The sequence below is a fragment of the Rhineura floridana genome, chromosome 1 (genome assembly GCF_030035675.1).
Source record: "Rhineura floridana isolate rRhiFlo1 chromosome 1, rRhiFlo1.hap2, whole genome shotgun sequence".
In the NCBI taxonomy this organism is placed as follows: domain Eukaryota; kingdom Metazoa; phylum Chordata; class Lepidosauria; order Squamata; family Rhineuridae; genus Rhineura; species Rhineura floridana.
The window spans coordinates 145,091,865-145,110,035 of record NC_084480.1 but is presented as its reverse complement, the minus strand read 5'-3'; the positions used below and the strand labels follow the sequence as shown (position 1 = coordinate 145,110,035).

General features: G+C 41.4%; 1 protein-coding gene across 4 annotated transcripts in view; it reads left to right on the top strand.

Annotated features, from left to right (window-relative positions):
* Positions 1–12,953, top strand: part of LOC133388758 (protein regulator of cytokinesis 1-like) — a 53,038-nt gene extending 40,085 nt beyond the window's left edge. For 3 of the 4 annotated variants that reach the window (XM_061635025.1, XM_061635052.1, XM_061635042.1), the window contains exons 12-14: positions 7,336–7,428; positions 10,126–10,227; positions 12,441–12,953. In XM_061635025.1, the coding sequence (XP_061491009.1) occupies positions 7,336–7,428; positions 10,126–10,227; positions 12,441–12,512 (267 nt within the window). In that variant the 3' untranslated portion in view covers positions 12,513–12,953. The remainder of the gene's footprint in view (positions 1–7,335; positions 7,429–10,125; positions 10,228–12,440) is intronic. The other variant, XM_061635036.1, reaches the window with a different exon arrangement.
* The last annotated feature ends 5,218 nt before the right edge of the window (positions 12,954–18,171 follow it).

Here is an 18,171-nt window from a genome sequence, read left to right as displayed (position 1 = left end):
TTTGGATGTCCATGAGTTCTAGTGTTATATGAAAGGGAGAAGAACTTCTCTATCCACTTTCTCCATGCCATGCATCATTTTATGAACCTCTGTCGTGTCACCTTTTACGCTTATTTTCTTTCAACTAAACAGCCTCAGATGCTGCAACCTTTCCTCATAGGGGAGTTGATCCATCCCCGTGATCATATTAGTTCCTCTTTTTTATGACAATGGAATTAATTATTATTACTATTACTATTGTTTCTTACCCACCCTTCACCAATGTTAAAATCAGTTAAAACTATTTACAATTGAAAAAATAGGGAAGGTTCTAAAATATATATATGTGGTATCAAAGGCCAGGGTGAAGAGATTCATCTTCAGCGTATGATAAAAGCTATAGGATGAAGGTGCCAGAAGCACCTCTGTAGGGAGGAAGCTTAGGACTGCCACAGAGAATATCATCGCCCAGGCTGCTGTTTGAAGTAAGCTAGTACTAAGTCTGCTTTTAAAAATGAGAAATAGCACATTAGGATTGTAAAGGATGCCAGAGCCAACAAAAAAACCATGCAGCTGCTACAGGGACTTTTGTTGGGAGTCATCAAGCGCAAGTCCGTGCTGCAGTGGAACACAAGGAGACCTCCTGCCCACATGTTTGAGGACCCATTCATGCTGGCCATCAGGTTAATCCATTTTCAGAACATCACACTTTTAGAATAAGATCCAGGCCTTTCAGGTGAAACAGAGCAGGAATGTGTTTTGGGAGGGTCCGGGTTACTATTTGTAATTAGATCTCCATATTGTTGCAGTGCTATGCAGTGCATTTCAGATCATGGACAGCAGGTGGCAGTGCAACATAAAGAAAGGAGCCTCCACTGAGTAAGATTTCTGCAGTTGTTCTGTAAATTTGTCTCAAACATCACAAGTTTCTCATTTTGTGGGGCTAGCTTCCTCCCATGAGACTGGCACCTTGGCAATTCTCTCTTTCACTTTAGAGGAATAACTCTTACAAAATACTAAGCAAGCTGTTAGTGATTTGACTTCTCAGTTCCTAAAGTATAACAGAGAAGGTCACTCTCATAAAAGGAGCAGACAGATGACAAATCCTTCTGATTCTTTCCTTCATGGGTCACTTATTTCCAGATTACTTAATAATTATGATTTTCTGCCTTTACTTTCAAAAGCCATGTCCTCTTTAGATCTGCAGCAAACTATGTAGGAGTACACACAGCCAACCTCCACAGCATTCCATTTGCCTTGCTTCAGCTCCCAGAGTCGTCTCACAATTCAACACTACAAACACTGAAGCAGGTTCATTTCCATAAGTTGCTGCAGGACATCAGGCCTCTGGGATCCAGCTGATTGGCAGTACTGATATTTTTGGCATGTACGCTAGGACTTTTTTTGTTTTGCCTTGAGACAGTCTCAAAGGCTTACCTACATTCATGACCTCTGCAATACCCATGATGCCACAAGAGGATTATGTTCACCCCAGAGATGAGGGACTCCTTCCAAAGGTGACTGAACCCTCACAATCTCTGCAGAGGAGTGCCCCTCCACTGCGAGGAGTGGCTCTGCAGAGAGACGTACACAGATGTAACCCTCTGTGGCTGGGTGGGAGGGGCTCACTGTCAAATAGAGGTAGTACAGTGAACATTGTCCAAATTAGAAGCCAGCTATGGTTGGCTGGAACTCAGTCCTTGCAGGTGAGTCTTGACCTGGGCCTTAAGCAAAACACCTGTGCAGGCAAGCCTCAGTTCTTTCATCAGTCCTGTCCAAACTGGGCTGCAGGCCTCTATGATCTCATCAGCATCTTCAAAGGTTTCTCAGAGGGCTCTCCTTAGCCACCCCCAGGCTTCAGTACATAGATTTCTATCACAAAACTTATACACAGGCCTTAGGACTCTCACAAAGGCTCCTTTTGAACCAATAAAATCAACATCCAAAGGCTGCTGCCCCTTAAAATGGTCTTCCTTTATGTGGCCTGGCACAAGCCCAACGTGTGCAGACCACTCAAGACCTGCATAAACTGTGCATTCTCCTTCAGATTGCACCATCTTTGTTTTCTTTCATCCCACCTTGAACGGCAGGAAGTGGGAGGCTTCAAGTTCAGATATAACGCTCAACTGAAGCTGATGTAGCTGTGTCCAAGTTGAACTGGTGCCTGAAGATAGTGATGGGATGGACGAGGGCCAAGAAACAAACTGAAGCTGAATCATGACAAGAAGGATGCACTGTTAGTGGGTGATTCTCATGTTTGTGTTGACCATTGAGCAGTACAGTCTGGAGTTTTTCCACAAGACTATGGCAGAGCTAAGCAGAGCAGGGGTTAAGGTGCTTACTGAAGCTTGCCAGGCACCCAAGGCCAACACCTGGCATTGGCAAGGGCAACCATCCTGATAAAGGCTGGAAAGCGAAACCACCAGAGTGGGGGGGGAAGTCTATGGAGAGGAACGTGGAGCTGGATTGTATGTGTCTGAGGCTTGTGTCTAACTCAAGTAAAGCACTCTTAAAACTTTCAGAAGTCTGCACTTGTCTCTGTTCTCTGGTTCACTCACTGCCGGGTAACACCGGAACTGGGCACTCGCTTATTCACACGACGACAGGGGTTATGGGCCCAGATTGCCCAGTGCAAACTAGTAGAACCAGTGCAGTTGTGAAGACGGTAGCCCAGGCTAAGGGGCTGACAGATGCAAGCAAGCTGAAAGAAGCTGAAAAGCGTGGCCAAGTGTTGGAGAGGTGAGCAGACGTGCTGAACATGGCTGCAATGTTGACAGCAGGCATGCCTCTTGAGCGGCTCACGGACAGGAATTATTCCAGCTGGAGACTTCGCATGCAGGCTCTCCTGATCAAAGAAGACCTCTGGGAGGTAATTGATAGAGCCCCCCCGGCAGCTCCGCAACTGGCTTGGACGCGGAGAGACGAGAAGGCAAGAGCGTTTATTATTCTTGCGTTATCTGACTCACAGTTGCTGTATGCAAAGGACCAGACTACAGCAAAGGACGTGTGGGAGACTTTGAACAGAGTTCATATACGCCAGACAGCGGGCAGTAGAATATAACTGGCACGCCAATTATACCAGATGAGACTAGTTGAAGGAAGAACTATGTCTGAGCACCTCATGGAGTTTAAGAGACTGTTTGCGGAATTGGAGGAGAGAGAAATAATCCATACCCAACTACAAAAGATATAGCTCATCCTGTCATCTCTAGACGAAACGTGGGGTCCACTTGTGACATCGATGGAGGCTATGGATGACGCGGGATTGTCCGAGGAATACATTGAGGGCAAGCTGATTCAGGAATTTGAAAGACGCCAAGAATGTAAAGTAAAGAACAGGACTGAGCAAAGTGAAAGCAAACAGAAGCTGTTCAAAAGCAGAGCAAATGGACTAAAAGCGTGTTTCTATTGCAACTCTAAAGAACACTTATTGAGAGACTGTGCAGCCAAGCAGAGAGATAAGGGCTGGAGGAAGTCAAGCGTGAAAATGGTGAGTGTGGAAACTCATAAATCACAGAACTGTGTGAGAGCTGAAGATTGGGTCCTTGATTTGGGGGCGTCCCACAGCATGATCACAGACCCTAAGTTGTTTCACACCTCGAAAGCCGTGCAAGAGACTGTGATTTTGGCTGATGGCTCCAGAAGAAGTGTTTTGGGGCGGGGTTCCATTAAGATAGATAAGTTAAATACAATAATGACAAACGTGTTATTAGTTCCGGAGTTAGAGAGCAACATTTTGTCAGTTAAGAAACTTAATGAGATGAATTACACTGTAATATTTGAAAAAGGGAAGTGTAACATTGTAAAGGGACGTGAGGTCTGTATGCAAGGATTTCTGAAAGACTCTCTTTTCTATGTGCAATGCAGACACGCAGGGTGTGCTACACTGAAAGCTCATAGCAAGCTACATGAGAACTGCGTACATGACTGGCACAGAAAGTTAGGGCACGTTCATTATGAAACAATAGAGAAAACCCCAAAGCATAGTGAGGACATGAAATTGCGGGAATGTGGAGAATATTATGAATGTAATGCATGTAGCCAAGCGAAAGCCACAATAGCAAACATTAACAATGAAGCAGAGAGCACTACAGATGCACCATACCAATTGATTCACATAGACCTGGCAGGACCATTTGAAAAGTCGCAAGGGGGTGCAAAGTATTTTATGGTCATTGTAGATTATTACTCCAGGTTTAGCAATGTGTATCTGCTTAAAAGGAAAAATGAAGCAGAAGGGAAACTAAAGATGTTTATCAAGAAGATAGAGACGCAACACGGAGTTACAATTAAGCGCATACTATGTGATCGGGGAGAATTTACGAGTAAAGCCTGGAGAGATTTCTTGGAAGAGAAAGGCATAGAACAAAACTTTACTGCCCCGTTTTCCCCATATCAGAATGGGACAGCTGAACGCAAAAACCGGACATTGCTGGAGGCCACGAAAGCCATGCTAACAGATTCTGTGTTGCCTAATGCATTTTGGGGAGAATGCATGATGTATGCAGCGTATATTCAGAATAGGGTGCTGCATAGAGTCATTGGAAAGTCACCATATGAAAAGATAACAGGCAGAAAGCCGAGGCTGAATCACATAGTGAGATTTGGGGCTAAGTGCTGGGTGCACATTCCCAAAAGTAAAAGACGAGGGAAGTTGGCTCCAAATGCTCAAAAGGGGAATGTGATTGGATTTCAGAATGCCTATTATAGAGTATGGGTTCCCAGTCAAAGACAGGTAGTCTTAAGTTGAAGCATAAAGGTATCAGAAATGGATTGGGATACATATGTTGCTTTGAATGGTTCGTCAAATGCACCCACAGTACATGACAGAGAAACAGGGGTAAAAGAAGAAGACACTGAAAAACCTGGTAAAAGTGACAATCAAATGTTGAGACGTTCTGAAAGGGCAAATTTGGGTGTGCCGCCTGACAGATTTAGGATTGCCACAGTTAAGGGAAATGAAGCACACACACACAGGGAAATGGTTCTTGACACATTGTACTTAGAGTGTGTAAAACCCAAAGTGATAAACTGATGGTGTTTGTAAAACCTCTGTGAAATAAAGGAATAAAGGAAATGTAAATGTACACTGAACTGAAACATGTAACTGAAAATGTATTAATGCAGTGTTGAAATGTATTTACTGTATGTTAATGAATGTAAAAAGGGGATGGATGTGTGCACTTTATAGCCTTTGTGGGAAAAGGTGGGGGCTGTTGACCATTGAGCAGTACAGTCTGGAGTTTTTCCACAAGACTATGGCAGAGCTAAGCAGAGCAGGGGTTAAGCTGCTTACTGAAGCTTGCCAGGCACCCAAGGCCAACACCTGGCGTTGGCAAGGGCAACCATCCTGATAAAGGCTGGAAAGCGAAACCACCAGAGTGTGGGGGGAAAGTCTATGGAGAGGAACGTGGAGCTGGATTGTATGTGTCTGAGGCTTGTGTCTAACTCAAGTAAAGGACTCTTAAAACTTTCAGAAGTCTGCACTTGTCTCTGTTCTCTGGTTCACTCACTGCCGGGTAACACCGGAACTGGGCACTCGCTTATTCACATGACGACAGTTTGTTGGTTTTTAAAGTTCTGGGGCCTTCATGTATGTGATGGAGTGCCTCTCCCCATATCAGTCGGACCAGACTCCAAGATTGACTGAGGGGGGGCTGTCTGTTGTCCCACTGGTGAGTTTTGCTTGCCGTGTTGGGACATTCTTGGTGATTGTGCCTCAGCTTGGAAATTCCCTCCCCTTAGAAGCACAGCAGTGGCGTCACTGTTAAGTTTTGACTCAATGTAAAACACATTGTCTGCCAAGTCTTCAGTGGAACTGACCAGTACTGCCTCAGGGCCAGGCTGTCTGTACTGTATTGTTTTAATGCTCTAATGATTGTATTGTATCGAGTTGTTTTTAATTGACACAGGTCTGTATATTTTGCTATTATTGTTCGTTGCTTTAGGACCTTTGGTAAAAAGCAGATTAGAAATCCAAGAAATAAACATAAATAAATAAACCAGATGGCTCCAAGTTTGTGTTGCCATCCCATACATGCCGTACACTACGCTACGCTCAACATCAAATGTCCTCCTCTGGGTGCCTACTCCAAGGGAAGCTCAGAGGATGGCAACAAGGGAGAGGGCCTTTTCAGTGGTGGCCCCCAAACTATGGAATGATCTCCCTGATGAAGTTTGCCTGGCGCCAACATTGTTATCTTTTTGGCACCAGATCAAGACTTTCCTTTTCTCCCAGGCATTCTAACAGCATGTGCTGAGCTCTGAGCCCAGGTCTTTTACCTTGTTTATCTGTGCTTCATGGTTTTAAACTTTGTATGGTTTTTAAAATTGTATATTTGTTTTTAATGTTCTATGTTTTTATTTTTTTGTAAACCGCCAAGAGGGGAAGAGAGAGAGGGAGAGGGGGGACGAGAGGGAGTGAGAAGGGGAGCGGGAGGGAGAGGGAAAGGGAGTGGGAGCAAGCGTGAGCGAGAGAATACAAGCCTCAGCCTTTACCACCACCACCCCTCCATGTCACAGCCCACTCTCACTGCAGCACAGACATACCCCTCAAAGAAATGTGTAGGGCAGCCAAATACATCATGGAATGCCATAAGCTATATACGCTTGCCTCTGAGGAGGCAGCCTTTGGGAAGAGAGCACTACAGCACATTCTTTGTCACCGCCTCAGCTGCTTTTCCTTTCCCTCCCTGGACATCGCGTTTGTTTGTGTATATCCCACTATTGAACATCTCCTTCACAGCAAATGAAGAACAGAACATTGAACACTTAACTATGAAGATTCCTTCTGGTTTGGTATGACAAAGGTATCTCAGGCACATCCTGCTTAGGGGTATTTCATTCTTTACTTTTACTTTCTAGACTCCTCAGTCTATACTGTGTCCCACACTTGGTTAATGGAGCTGGAGAGGAGTCTTGAAGCACCAGACCTAGTGTTTGAAATCTAGGTCTCGTGAGCCCTGTCTTCCTGGGTGTTAGGAAGAGATTGTGGCCCTATTAGATGTCTCAGTCACACCAAACCAGAAGGAACTTTCATGGGAAGGGTCAAATGTTCTGATCCATACATCCCAGACAACGTTTGCTGTTCCATATTTGTACGGTACAGAAACTTAAGCTGGCATTGATACCTAGGCTGAGACTTGAAGGCATGACCCCCTCTGGATTTTTATTTACTTTCAAAACAGGAATGGGATACTGAAGTTAATGAAGTCTCTGATAATAATATTCAAGATGTCCTTGACACATCTGATAGATTTCCATGAAAATATTAATTTTATGCTAGAATTAAAAGCTTAATATGAAGTCTTCCTAAGCTTCATTTTTCTGATATTAAATAAGAACTGTGTGTTGCAGGTAGCCTCTAACCTAACTGTACTGAAAGCAACCAGCTGCATTAACATAGGAGCGAACGTTGCTGTTGCTGGCAAACAGTCAGTTCAAACAAAGGTGAGTAAAATTAATCTGAAATTACTTTTTTATTATATGTATATTTTAAAACTTTGAAATGTTCTTAGAGGTTGTAAAATAAAGGGTGCTCATATCAATCTTAGGGATGTGTTTGACTAAAGCCAATCCAATACTTAACTATCAAATGCTGGATTATCCTAAATCATGGATAAGTAGCACTGCCAAGTTGTAGCATTTCTGGAGAATAGCAAGGCAAATAAGCATGACCTATATTCCTGCCTGTCACTTGAGTGCTATGTAGACTAGAGATAGGAATCCCCCTGCCCCACAATGCATTGAGAGAGTTGCATAATGTATTTGTGCTAGAGAGGCTCGATCGAATACTTTGCAAGATAGGTTGACCAGCTCTGACTTAAACTGTTAAATTGAGTTGAGTATTCATAAATACCTAAAATAGGATCATAATAAGCAAGAACTGATTGGAATCTACAAGTATTAAATTGTCTTTTCCATAAATGTTTGTTCAGAACAATTTTACTCTGGTTATCTCATCTGGTTTGGATGTTCATGATATGTGAGTCACACTTTCTATATTTTAGCTTTTCATTAACAACCAATGGCCCCTCTGACAGATAATCTTCAAAACAAAAAAGGGGTGAGCGTGGGGAGAGAATGGAGCGATCTTTGCTGCATGTATGGGGTTAAGACAGACTGGAGAGGATAACTTAACCTTATTTCAGCTTCCCAAAACAAACATCGATTGTGCTAGTTGTAATCATGTTGCTTGTGAAAACTAGCTTTGATAGATGGAACTGTAAGGCCATAGACATGAACTTTCCCCAACAGAAGGAAACTGTAAGCTTGCACTTTTGAACCTAGCAAAAATATTATCCACTACAGAATATGTTGCTATTGTCCAGTGAATGCAGAACCGTTGTCTTGGTTCCAGGGAGTTAGGTGTGCAGAGAGAAGTGATCCCTTTAGTGATCCACTTCAATTGTGAGAGTTCAACATGAACCACAAGAGCTCTGTGCTTTAACGCTGTAGAAAAACACTTCTGCATTGTTGTTTCCTGAGAAAGGGGATCTAGATCTAGATCAGGGAATATGTGGTCTTCCAGGCTACAAGATCCATAATCCCTGACCAGTATTCATGCTGGTTTGACTGATGGAACTTGGAGTCTAACACAGGGGGGGGCACAGGTTCCCCATCTAGATGTTTCTAAAGAAGGGCCTTGTGTGTAAGTTTCCCTTTCCACTCATTAAGGACATCTTGTAAACAACACATTTAAACCTGGTCCTAACTTGTTTGAGCATGGCTGCCATAAGGCAAATGCTGCATGGAATCTCAGGTCCATGTGCGTTTCCAAGAAATAACAGTAGAAGTAAGTATTCATTCCTTCATGTTTTGTGAAAGTCTGAAAGACTTTCCTATGTGTGCCTGCCAAAGGGAAAAAACTCTTATGTCGGAATTTGTCCTCTTGAATATATCCAGGTGAAACTTCTTAAATATTTTCTGTTTATTAGGAAAAAGTCATAGTACAGCACGGATGTTCAAGGCTGAGAATAAGCCAGGAGAAATGTGTTCTTAAATTCTAGTTTCCCTTTTACTACATTCCATTCACTTTGCATGACTAACAGTACTTACATGGAAGTAAATCAGACTAAGCATGATTTACTCTCCCTTAAGTATGTACCTCCTTAAGTCTTATGAAGAACTTGCTGCACTTGAGAAAGAAGGAATAGTTTCCTCCTAAAAATATGTTAGTTTAGGGGAGTTAATCACAATAACAATCCGAATACTTGACTCGACATCACTTGGCATTCAGAAGTAGCTCTAAAAGCAAAGGATGCCAACTAGATGAACTGTGGCTATGGATGCTGTGCCCAGCATTGTTTCACTTTGATAGCTCTTGCCCCATTCTTAAATGTGCAATTTTAAATCTCAACCAGCCAAGCAAGATAATGAGGAGTTGAGCACGGCACACTACAGCAATCATGCAAAACATACAACAGATTGTGGCAGTCTCTGCCTGGGAGAACAACTGGTCTTTGTAAAGCAGTTTGATTAAAGTTAGATCCTTCCCTAAAAGTTCATGTTCTACCTGAAATAATGATCCACCCAATAGCGTGAAAGATGGAGAAGACTATAGGGAAGTCTTCATTTAATGGAAAGCTAGAAAACAGAATTGACTGTGTATTGGGGTGGTATTGGTGGAGTAGGTACATATGTTCAAAATCGAGTGAGACTTTGGTTGTATCAGTAAATGCACTTAGAGCTAAGGGCAATGGAGGCACGGATAAGGCCTGATCAGATGTAACTGCTAATGAGAAAATGCAGAAAGGATCCCAAAAAAGAAATCTGGAAAACAATGCAGCTTGCCAATAAGACTTTCTGGCAGAGAGTAATAGAAGTTGAGCCAGTATCTAGATGGTTACTGAACTAGTCTCTGAAATGTAGAATAATAAAGCACAAAGTAAAAGCTGCATGAAGAACAAGAATTATCCAGTGGCTATGTTGGATAACGTGGTTGATAAGCAAAGATGCAGAAATGTTAGGTGAACTTCAGAACTCACTCTGAGGAGGAACTGGTTGGAACTTTTACATAATCATTCAACTATACTAGATATAATAACTTTTCCTCCAGTCACATGACAGGTCCACATCACATTAGATTTTTTTGTATTAAATGAAGTTTGAGACAAGTTGGTGTGTAATTGCAATTACATTTTGCAGACTCCTTCCAAAAGAACACCTCTAGATTCTCTGTATCAAACACCATTAGAAGAGTGCAAGGGAAGCAAATCAACCATCCAACCTAGCTATTCAGATTTTGTGGTATGTCTTATCCTGTGTATCTTTATTGCATAGCTTCATAGGAAGTTTGATTTATAAGATTTCTTATCTGCCTTTCACCTTAAGATCCCAGAGCAGGTTATAACAGTATAATCATGCAAGTAAAAATCCCAAACAAAAGCAGCACAGTTTCGGTTAAACGAAGCAGAAGCCAGGGTAAAGAGGTGCATCTTCAGCATACAGAAGAAGCTCAATGATTATGGAAATAATGAAAATAAGCAGAGGCTAGGGAAAGTTCAGAAACAAAGTACTTAACAGTATTTCATGGAGTGCTTGAAGAAACAGTAGTCACAATTTTGTTGGTTGGCAATTTAATGCTGGCAAAGATCTGTTTCATTGTAGTATTATACTTTAATGTGGGTTGAGTTTTTTCCAAAATCTGCTTTAGAGGGCAAACAGTTATTTTGTTTTGCATTCTGGGATGAGCATCATCCTATCTGGGAATACTTATCTAAAGGAACTGAAGAGTGTGGCTGTAGGATTGGTTTACCCATCAGCTGTTGCAAAAAAAAATTGCTTTTAGCCTTTACTAGTTCTTGCTTGGCTTTTTTGGTAGCTCCAAGCAGCTTGGGGCTACTATATCCTCCACGAACCACCATCAGTTTTGACATTAACATTGTGAGGTAGGTTAGGTTGAAAGATAGTGACTGGTCCAGGGTCACCCAAGTGAGCTTAATGGCTAAACTGGGATTTGAACTTGAGACTCCCTGGTCCTAGTTGGATACTGCAACCACTACACCAAACTGGCTCACTAAAGGAAACTCAAGCACAATTTCTGCTAGTTTTGCTTGCTCTCATCCCTTGGCTGTTACTCTTCTTTTTAGTTCATGTAAATGAAATCTGTTCCTGTAGTTGCTTTGGACTAAGGAGTACGTCTCCGTTGTGTTAGTCCCCCATCAGCAATGATGGCTGTCAAATCACTAGCGTAGTGTTCATTTTTGATCTCCCTTCCCCTAGTGAGTTACACCTTATGACATCCACCACTCTGTCCAGTTCACCTCCCCTTTCCTGTTCTGAATCCTTTCTTCTCTGAGGTTTCAAGTCCCACCCCAACTTGTCTCCTCCACTTTTTGGTGCTTGTTTCCAGTATCATTTCTTTTCAAGTCTCATTCCCCACTTGTTGCCAACTCTTCTACAACTTTATTCCACACCTTGAAAGCAATCACACTCCACAACATCATGTTCCTTACCTGCTCCTGCCCACTCTCGAGGCTTGGCAGCTTGTCTTCAATGCCACCATATCCTCAACTGGCTCCACCCCTTTTTAAACTCTTTGACTTAATCCTTTCATCTTTGTTCCCACTTTTCCACATTATTCTCTTGCTCCCCTTTTTTCCTATATCTCCTTTAGACTGTAAGCTCCCTATCTTTAGTTTTTATTCTTTGCTTGTTGACTCTTTAAGGTGCCTTGTATACACTAATAGCATTGTATAAATAAAGATTTGGGAATATGGGCAGCTCCCTCAGTTACATGTTAGTGACAGGAGATCCTATTTCATACTGGGAATGGGGAAAACCTGATCATTAACCTTGGAAGTAATTTTTTGGGTGTGCCAAGGTTGGAGGAAAATTTGAAGAATAGACAAGCTTCAAATTTCTACTCGCAGGGAAGGTCAATGTCTAAAATGCTTGTTGACCACAGGATGAAAATTAAATTCCATATAAAACAAAATGCTGTCTTGAGGTTGAAGGAATGAGCTAAAATGTTTTAACTACAGGGAAGTACCACTGCAGGAAATTAATCTGGAAAGAGTAGGGGTGCTGTCATTCAAAGGCTTACTACTTTGGAATACTAGTAAAGAGTAATGATGACAGAACCCTGAACGTAGTTGTGGTTTAATTCCGTCACCCAGCATTATGGAAACTTTTATGGCCAATGTTTAGAAGTAAATATTTAAAACTTGCCTCAAACTTTACAAAGAAGCTTAATTGTCATAACAACAATATTGTAAGCATCGAAGTTTTAATCGAGTATACAGACCATATAATGGCAAAACCTGTGGCGTGTATTGAGCTGTTGGAGAGTAAAAGGGGTGGTCATCTGGTTTATAAGCCTAGCAGAAGTGTGGAAGGGGAATGAATGAGGTATAAACCTTCTGCTATATCTCTTCTAATTTGATGATGCAATACCATATTGTCTGTACTGGCATCTTACTGCTAAAGAGAGATGTAACTATTTCTTTAAAACATTACAGAAAGAACTTTCTGTGCAAAGCAGCAACAGCAGGATTCTCAGTTCTACATTCAAGGAGAATTTAAATGAATGAGCCCATCAGGATTTCAGCTGATACAAGGCTCATTGAAGAAAGGGCAGTATTAAAAAATATATACATTCCGGACAGCTCTTGCAAGATATCAATACCTTTGTTTGTTTAAATCACGGTGTCCCTATTACAGCAATGTATACCATCAAATGTTTGGAGTATGACCTATGAGAAGAAAGGACATTGTCTTTAAAGGTGTTTAGCAAATGCTTGCACGGGAGTCATGGTAAAGGGCAGAGAATATTCTTGACGTACGATATCAAGGTGGAACCTTGTGTTCTGAATGTTGAAACTTCTGACTTGCTAAATCATGTCATGCATATTTGCCTAAGTCATGCATTATTATGTTGTCTAGCGGTGTGTTGTAAATGTCTTCATTTTAAATTATAAAATGCATTTTCCTCGTTAAATTTAAAAAAAATAAAAAGTTTTGTTTAACAAGTACTTTTTCTTTTCAAAAGTTTTGATGCATAAATGCATGTTAGCGTGGACATGGATGAAGCCGGGCATTATCTCTTGCCCTCCCAGCCCCAAAGCTAGGAGCATGACTTGCCATGTGGATTGAGCCTAAAACACTCTGGAACAACTCGTGGTTATCACGGTCATTTGTTAGTCACCTGGTAAAGTCTGTTTGAAGGATAGTATATTTTAATCATAAATATATACAAATGCAATAAATAAATAAAATGGCCATGAAATCCTGAGCTGCCTCAAATATGATCTGGAAACTCATTTTTATTTATTTAATGCCATGTTGACAGTGGTTCTTACCCAATAATTTATGAGAGTAAAGTTATATTAACCTTTTTGGCCCTCTAGATGTTGCTGTACAACAACTGCCAACAGCCCCAGCAAGGAAGGAATGATGGAAATTGTAGTTCAGCAACATCTGGAGGGCAGCAGGTTCCCCACACCTTTATGTTAATAAGTTTACAAGTTGATGTCTGGGAGATTACAGGAAGGGGCATGACCCCCTTTAGTCGGTGTGTCTTTCATCTTTGTTCCAAGCTTGCTTCTTCAAGCCGTGGAAGCATTGCCCTTAGCTGGAGTGGCATCAAAGAATCGATCTCAAAAGAACAAGTCATAGATAAGGATTTTGTTGGCCATTTAACAAAATTGCCATGATCCAATCCTATCTGAAATGTGTCAGGGTTAGGAAATAAAAGATATCCTTTCCGGTCTTAGGCCCCATTTGAACTAGTCGTTTAAAGCAGTATCATACCACTTTCAACAATTGTGGCTTCCCTCAAAGAATCCTGAGAAGGATCGTTTGTGAAGGGTGCTGAGAGTTGTTAGGAGACCCTTATTCCCCTCACACAGCTACAGTTCCCAACTCCCCTGGGAAGTGAGATTGACTGTTAACCACCTTGAGAGCTGTAGCTGTGTGAGGGAAATAGGGGGTCTCCTAACAACTCTCAACCCCCTTCACAAACTACAGATCCCGGGATTCTTTGGGGGAAGTCATGACTATTTAAAGTGGTATGATCCTGCTTTACATGTATAATGCCGATGGAACCTTAGCTGGAATACAGTATATAGGGCTGCAAAGTATTTCTATACCTGTGAAGGTATTGATTGAATTACAGAGAAAGCAATGGGAAGGTAAAGGGTTTTTTTTACAGATAGTGCTATAAATATTTGGAATAAATATAAAGATAATGAGCCCTCTTCGGCCTTATACGGTGCGGGACCACGATACCTTGCGGAACGCCTCTTCCGATATGAACCGGCCCGTGCACTACGTTCTGCTACGAAGGCCCTCCTCCGGGTTCCAACTCACAGGGAGGCCCGGAGGGTGATGACAAGATCTAGGGCCTTCTCAGTGGTGGCCCCCGAACTATGGAACAGTCTCCCTGAGGAAGTACGCCTGGCGCCGACTCTGCTCTCCTTCCGGCGCCAGGTCAAAACCTTCCTATTCTCTGAAGCATTTTAAGCTACACTGATTTAATTTTAAAAATGTTTATTGTATTGGATTGTTGATTGTATTTTAGTATTATTTTGTTATTCATTGTATTTTTATGCTATTTTATGTTCACCGCCCAGAGAGCTATTGCTAGTCGGGCGGTATATAAATTTAATAAATAATAATAATAATAATAATGTTATAAAAAAGGACAATGTAAGTGCACTGCTTCCCTCTGTTGCCTTTATTACCTTCCAACCCATGAAAGCAGATAGAAAAACGATGAAAAAGGGTGTAGAGCAGGGATGGGGAACCTGTGCCCTTCCAGATGTTGGACTCCCAACTCCCAGCCATCATGGCCAAGGATTATGGGAGTTAAGAGTCCAATAGCATCTGGAGGGCCGGGGCCACAAGTTCCCCATTCCTGGTTTAGACTTAGTGTGCTCATCTCTGCCCTCCCTCACATGTTTACTTGTCCTCTTCATAGAGAGATTATGGCACCCTTTTCAATTAGAAGCAAAGCACAAGGAGCAGTTTTATGAACAGACCTTATTTCATTCCAGGCATTTTAACGGCTTTGGCACCAAATGTCTAGAAGGCTTGCTGGTATGTAATATTACTAGAAAAGATTTAATTGCTTTAATGCTAATACTTGGTGAGACTGGCTGTGTTTGCCACAAACCATAGTTAGTCAAATTAGCTTTCTGTAGGAGCTGCACGCTGATATGAAGCTTGAGCCTTGAATCACTACCCCTTTCCTAGGGTGGAGAAACGAGCCACACAGCATCTGGTTTAGTGTTAGGTATGAAGCAGCGCTTGTGACTTGCTTCTCCCAAGAAAATCACAAGCAGGAAGTCAGAAACAAACTTTGGCTTCTGCTCTAGTGCAAAGAGTTCAACATCTTTCATGAGTTGAAATGTACATATGGAAGGGTATTGTGTATGGATCCAGCCCATTATGAATAATACAACAGGGGATTATTCTGATGGCTTGTTTAAAGGACACAATTCATACAGAACTCTTGTAGTTAACAATAATTGCAAGCAGGGCTGTGGAGTCGGTACACCAGACCTTCAACTCCGACTCCTCTATTTTTCTACTGTCCGACTCCTTCATAAATGGCAAATGTATATTAACTAGTAATAACAAATTTACTGTAGTAAAATGGTAGCACAAGGCATTTCATCACCACCACGTGAATCCAGAGCTCGGAAAAGTTACTTTTTTTAAACTACAACTCCCATCAGCCCCAGGGATTGGGCTCGTGGGAGTTGTAGTTCAAAAAAGTAACTTTTCCAAGCTCTAAAGTACGCTTAAATTACAAACCCTAAATGGGAAAGCAAAGGGTTTTTTTGGGAGGGGGGGAGAGACAGACAGTCAGTTAAAAAGAAAAGACCTAGTGCAAACAGAAAAGTGGGTGAACAAAAGAAAGGGACGGATTATGAGGTACAAAGAAGGGACTAATCAAAATATGGAGCATGTCATAAAGTCTCAGTACTGAGATTGGTAACATTTTGCCAAATAAGCTTATGCATAATGGGAAACTTCTGGATGCCTACCACTAGCCTTTTTTTTTTTTTTGCTCCAACGTACCCTCCGTCCATTATGCAACATGAAGGGAATAGTGGGACTTCCTATGCTGAGTTATAACTGCAGCCAAAGAAGTCTGCTGAACATGGAGGTTGCCCTGGTTAAAAACTGCCCAAGTTTAAAGATGTAGCCTAAAATCAAATGATTAGACAAAAATGACATTAACAGATTTTCTACTACATGCTGGAAAGCCAGGACCTTGGAACATATGCACAGGATCCTTTAACTGACAGCACTGTTTGCCTTTCAAATCCAGCCCACACTTAACAAATACATGTGACAGTTCATCATCATGATGACCTACATTAATTTAAACTTGACCATCAAAAGCAGTATGACATCTAAGGATCCTGTTTTCATTTGGTTCAAAATGCCTTCTACAGAAAACACCAGAACCCTGACTCTGTGTTCCATGCAAGAGATTTAAAGCTGCAATCCTAAGCATTCTTGCTTACTTAACTTCCAAACGAACATGCATTGAATTGAGCTGTAAATCCAACTTCTGTTTTGTTATATAACAAGTAGCTGGGTACGGAGTTTTTTTGTTTAGAAACAATTTATCATGGTAACATGTTGATATGAATACTACTATTCTGTATTGACAGCTTTTTTGTGTTCAGCTGTGTTTTTAAAAGGTTATTAACATGATCTTTAAATAGCTGCCTTGTAGACTTCTAAAATGTCAGGTATTTGTACTTTTTTGTCATTCTAAATGGAATAGCGTTTTGGAAAGCAAGATTCTACTAACTCTGCAGTTACCTAAATAAAAAGCTATGTTTGCAAAACTCAGAGCATGGAAAAGTTACTTTTTTGAACTACAACTCCCATCAGCCTAATCCAGTGGCCATGCTGGCTGGGGCTGATGGGAGTTGTAGTTCAAAAAAGTAACTTTTCCAAGCTCTGCAACTATCTCTGATCATTTCACTCAGTATAACGAGGCTCCAAACAAATGTGGGAGAGGACAATCCATGCAGCCACTTTTCACAGCAAAGTGTGGGAATCATTAAATTACAGTTCAACGGCTGTGTGAATTTACTTGATCAAAAGATTTTACTAATGGGGTTAAATACTGCAGGCAGGGATGCTTGGTAAATTCTTTTTATTGTACTTGACAAAGGTTTGCTTTGTTAATGGTTTGCACTTGTCTTTGCCAGAAGAGATGAAATACATTTTTATCAAGCCCACTGAAGATAGAAAAGAATGTGGTTAGCAGTGCAATCCTATGCGCAATGGGCTTACTTCCAGGTGAGCAGGCATCAGATAGCAGCCTAAATTAAGGTAACAAATGAAGTTGCACTGATGGTGCAATCCCATCCATGCATTGTCAGAATTAAGGCCTGTTGTGTCTAGAGATGTGAAGTCTTGGAGGGAAACCCCTTTTCTGTTTTTCCCCCAATTTTTTGAAAATGAAAAATGGGGTGTTCTTTTTTAATTTTTCAGTTTTTTTCTGGGCCTTCACATCTCCATCTTGTGTTTAATAAGGCTTATACCTTTTAAATTGCAATCATATGCATACCTAACCTGAGAGCAAGCTCCATTGGACACAGTAGAATTTTAATTCTTAGTAAATATGTGTGGGGTTGTGCTTTCAATCAGTTTAATCAGATTGATCATTAAAATAAATCTGACTATGAAGGTGCTCGTTCTTAAATCAGGCAGCACTTTCAAACCTTACAAAATGTTAGGAATGCAAAATAAACTGCAGACAGCAGAAGTGACACATTTGTGCATCATATTAAAAACGGAGCATTTTTTTCTTCCATGATTGTTTCCCATCATTGTAGGGATATGCATATTTATTTATTTTTGTTTATTTATTTATTGCACTTGTATACCGCCCCATAGCCGAAGCTCTCTGGGCGGTTTACAGCAATCAACAACATTAAAACAAATATACAATTTAAAACACATGTTAAAAACAATTTAAAACACAATTTTAAAATTTAAAACACATGCTAAAATGCCTGGGAGAAGAGGAAAGTCTTGACCTGGCGCCGAAAAGATAACAGTGTTGGCGCCAGGCGCACCTCGTCAAGAGCATCATTCCATAATCTGGGGGCCACCACTGAGAAGGCTCTCTCCCTTGTTGCCACCCTCTGAGCTTCCCTTGGAGTAGGCACCTGGAGGAGGGCCTTTGATCTTGAACGCAGTGTACGGGTGGGTTTGTAT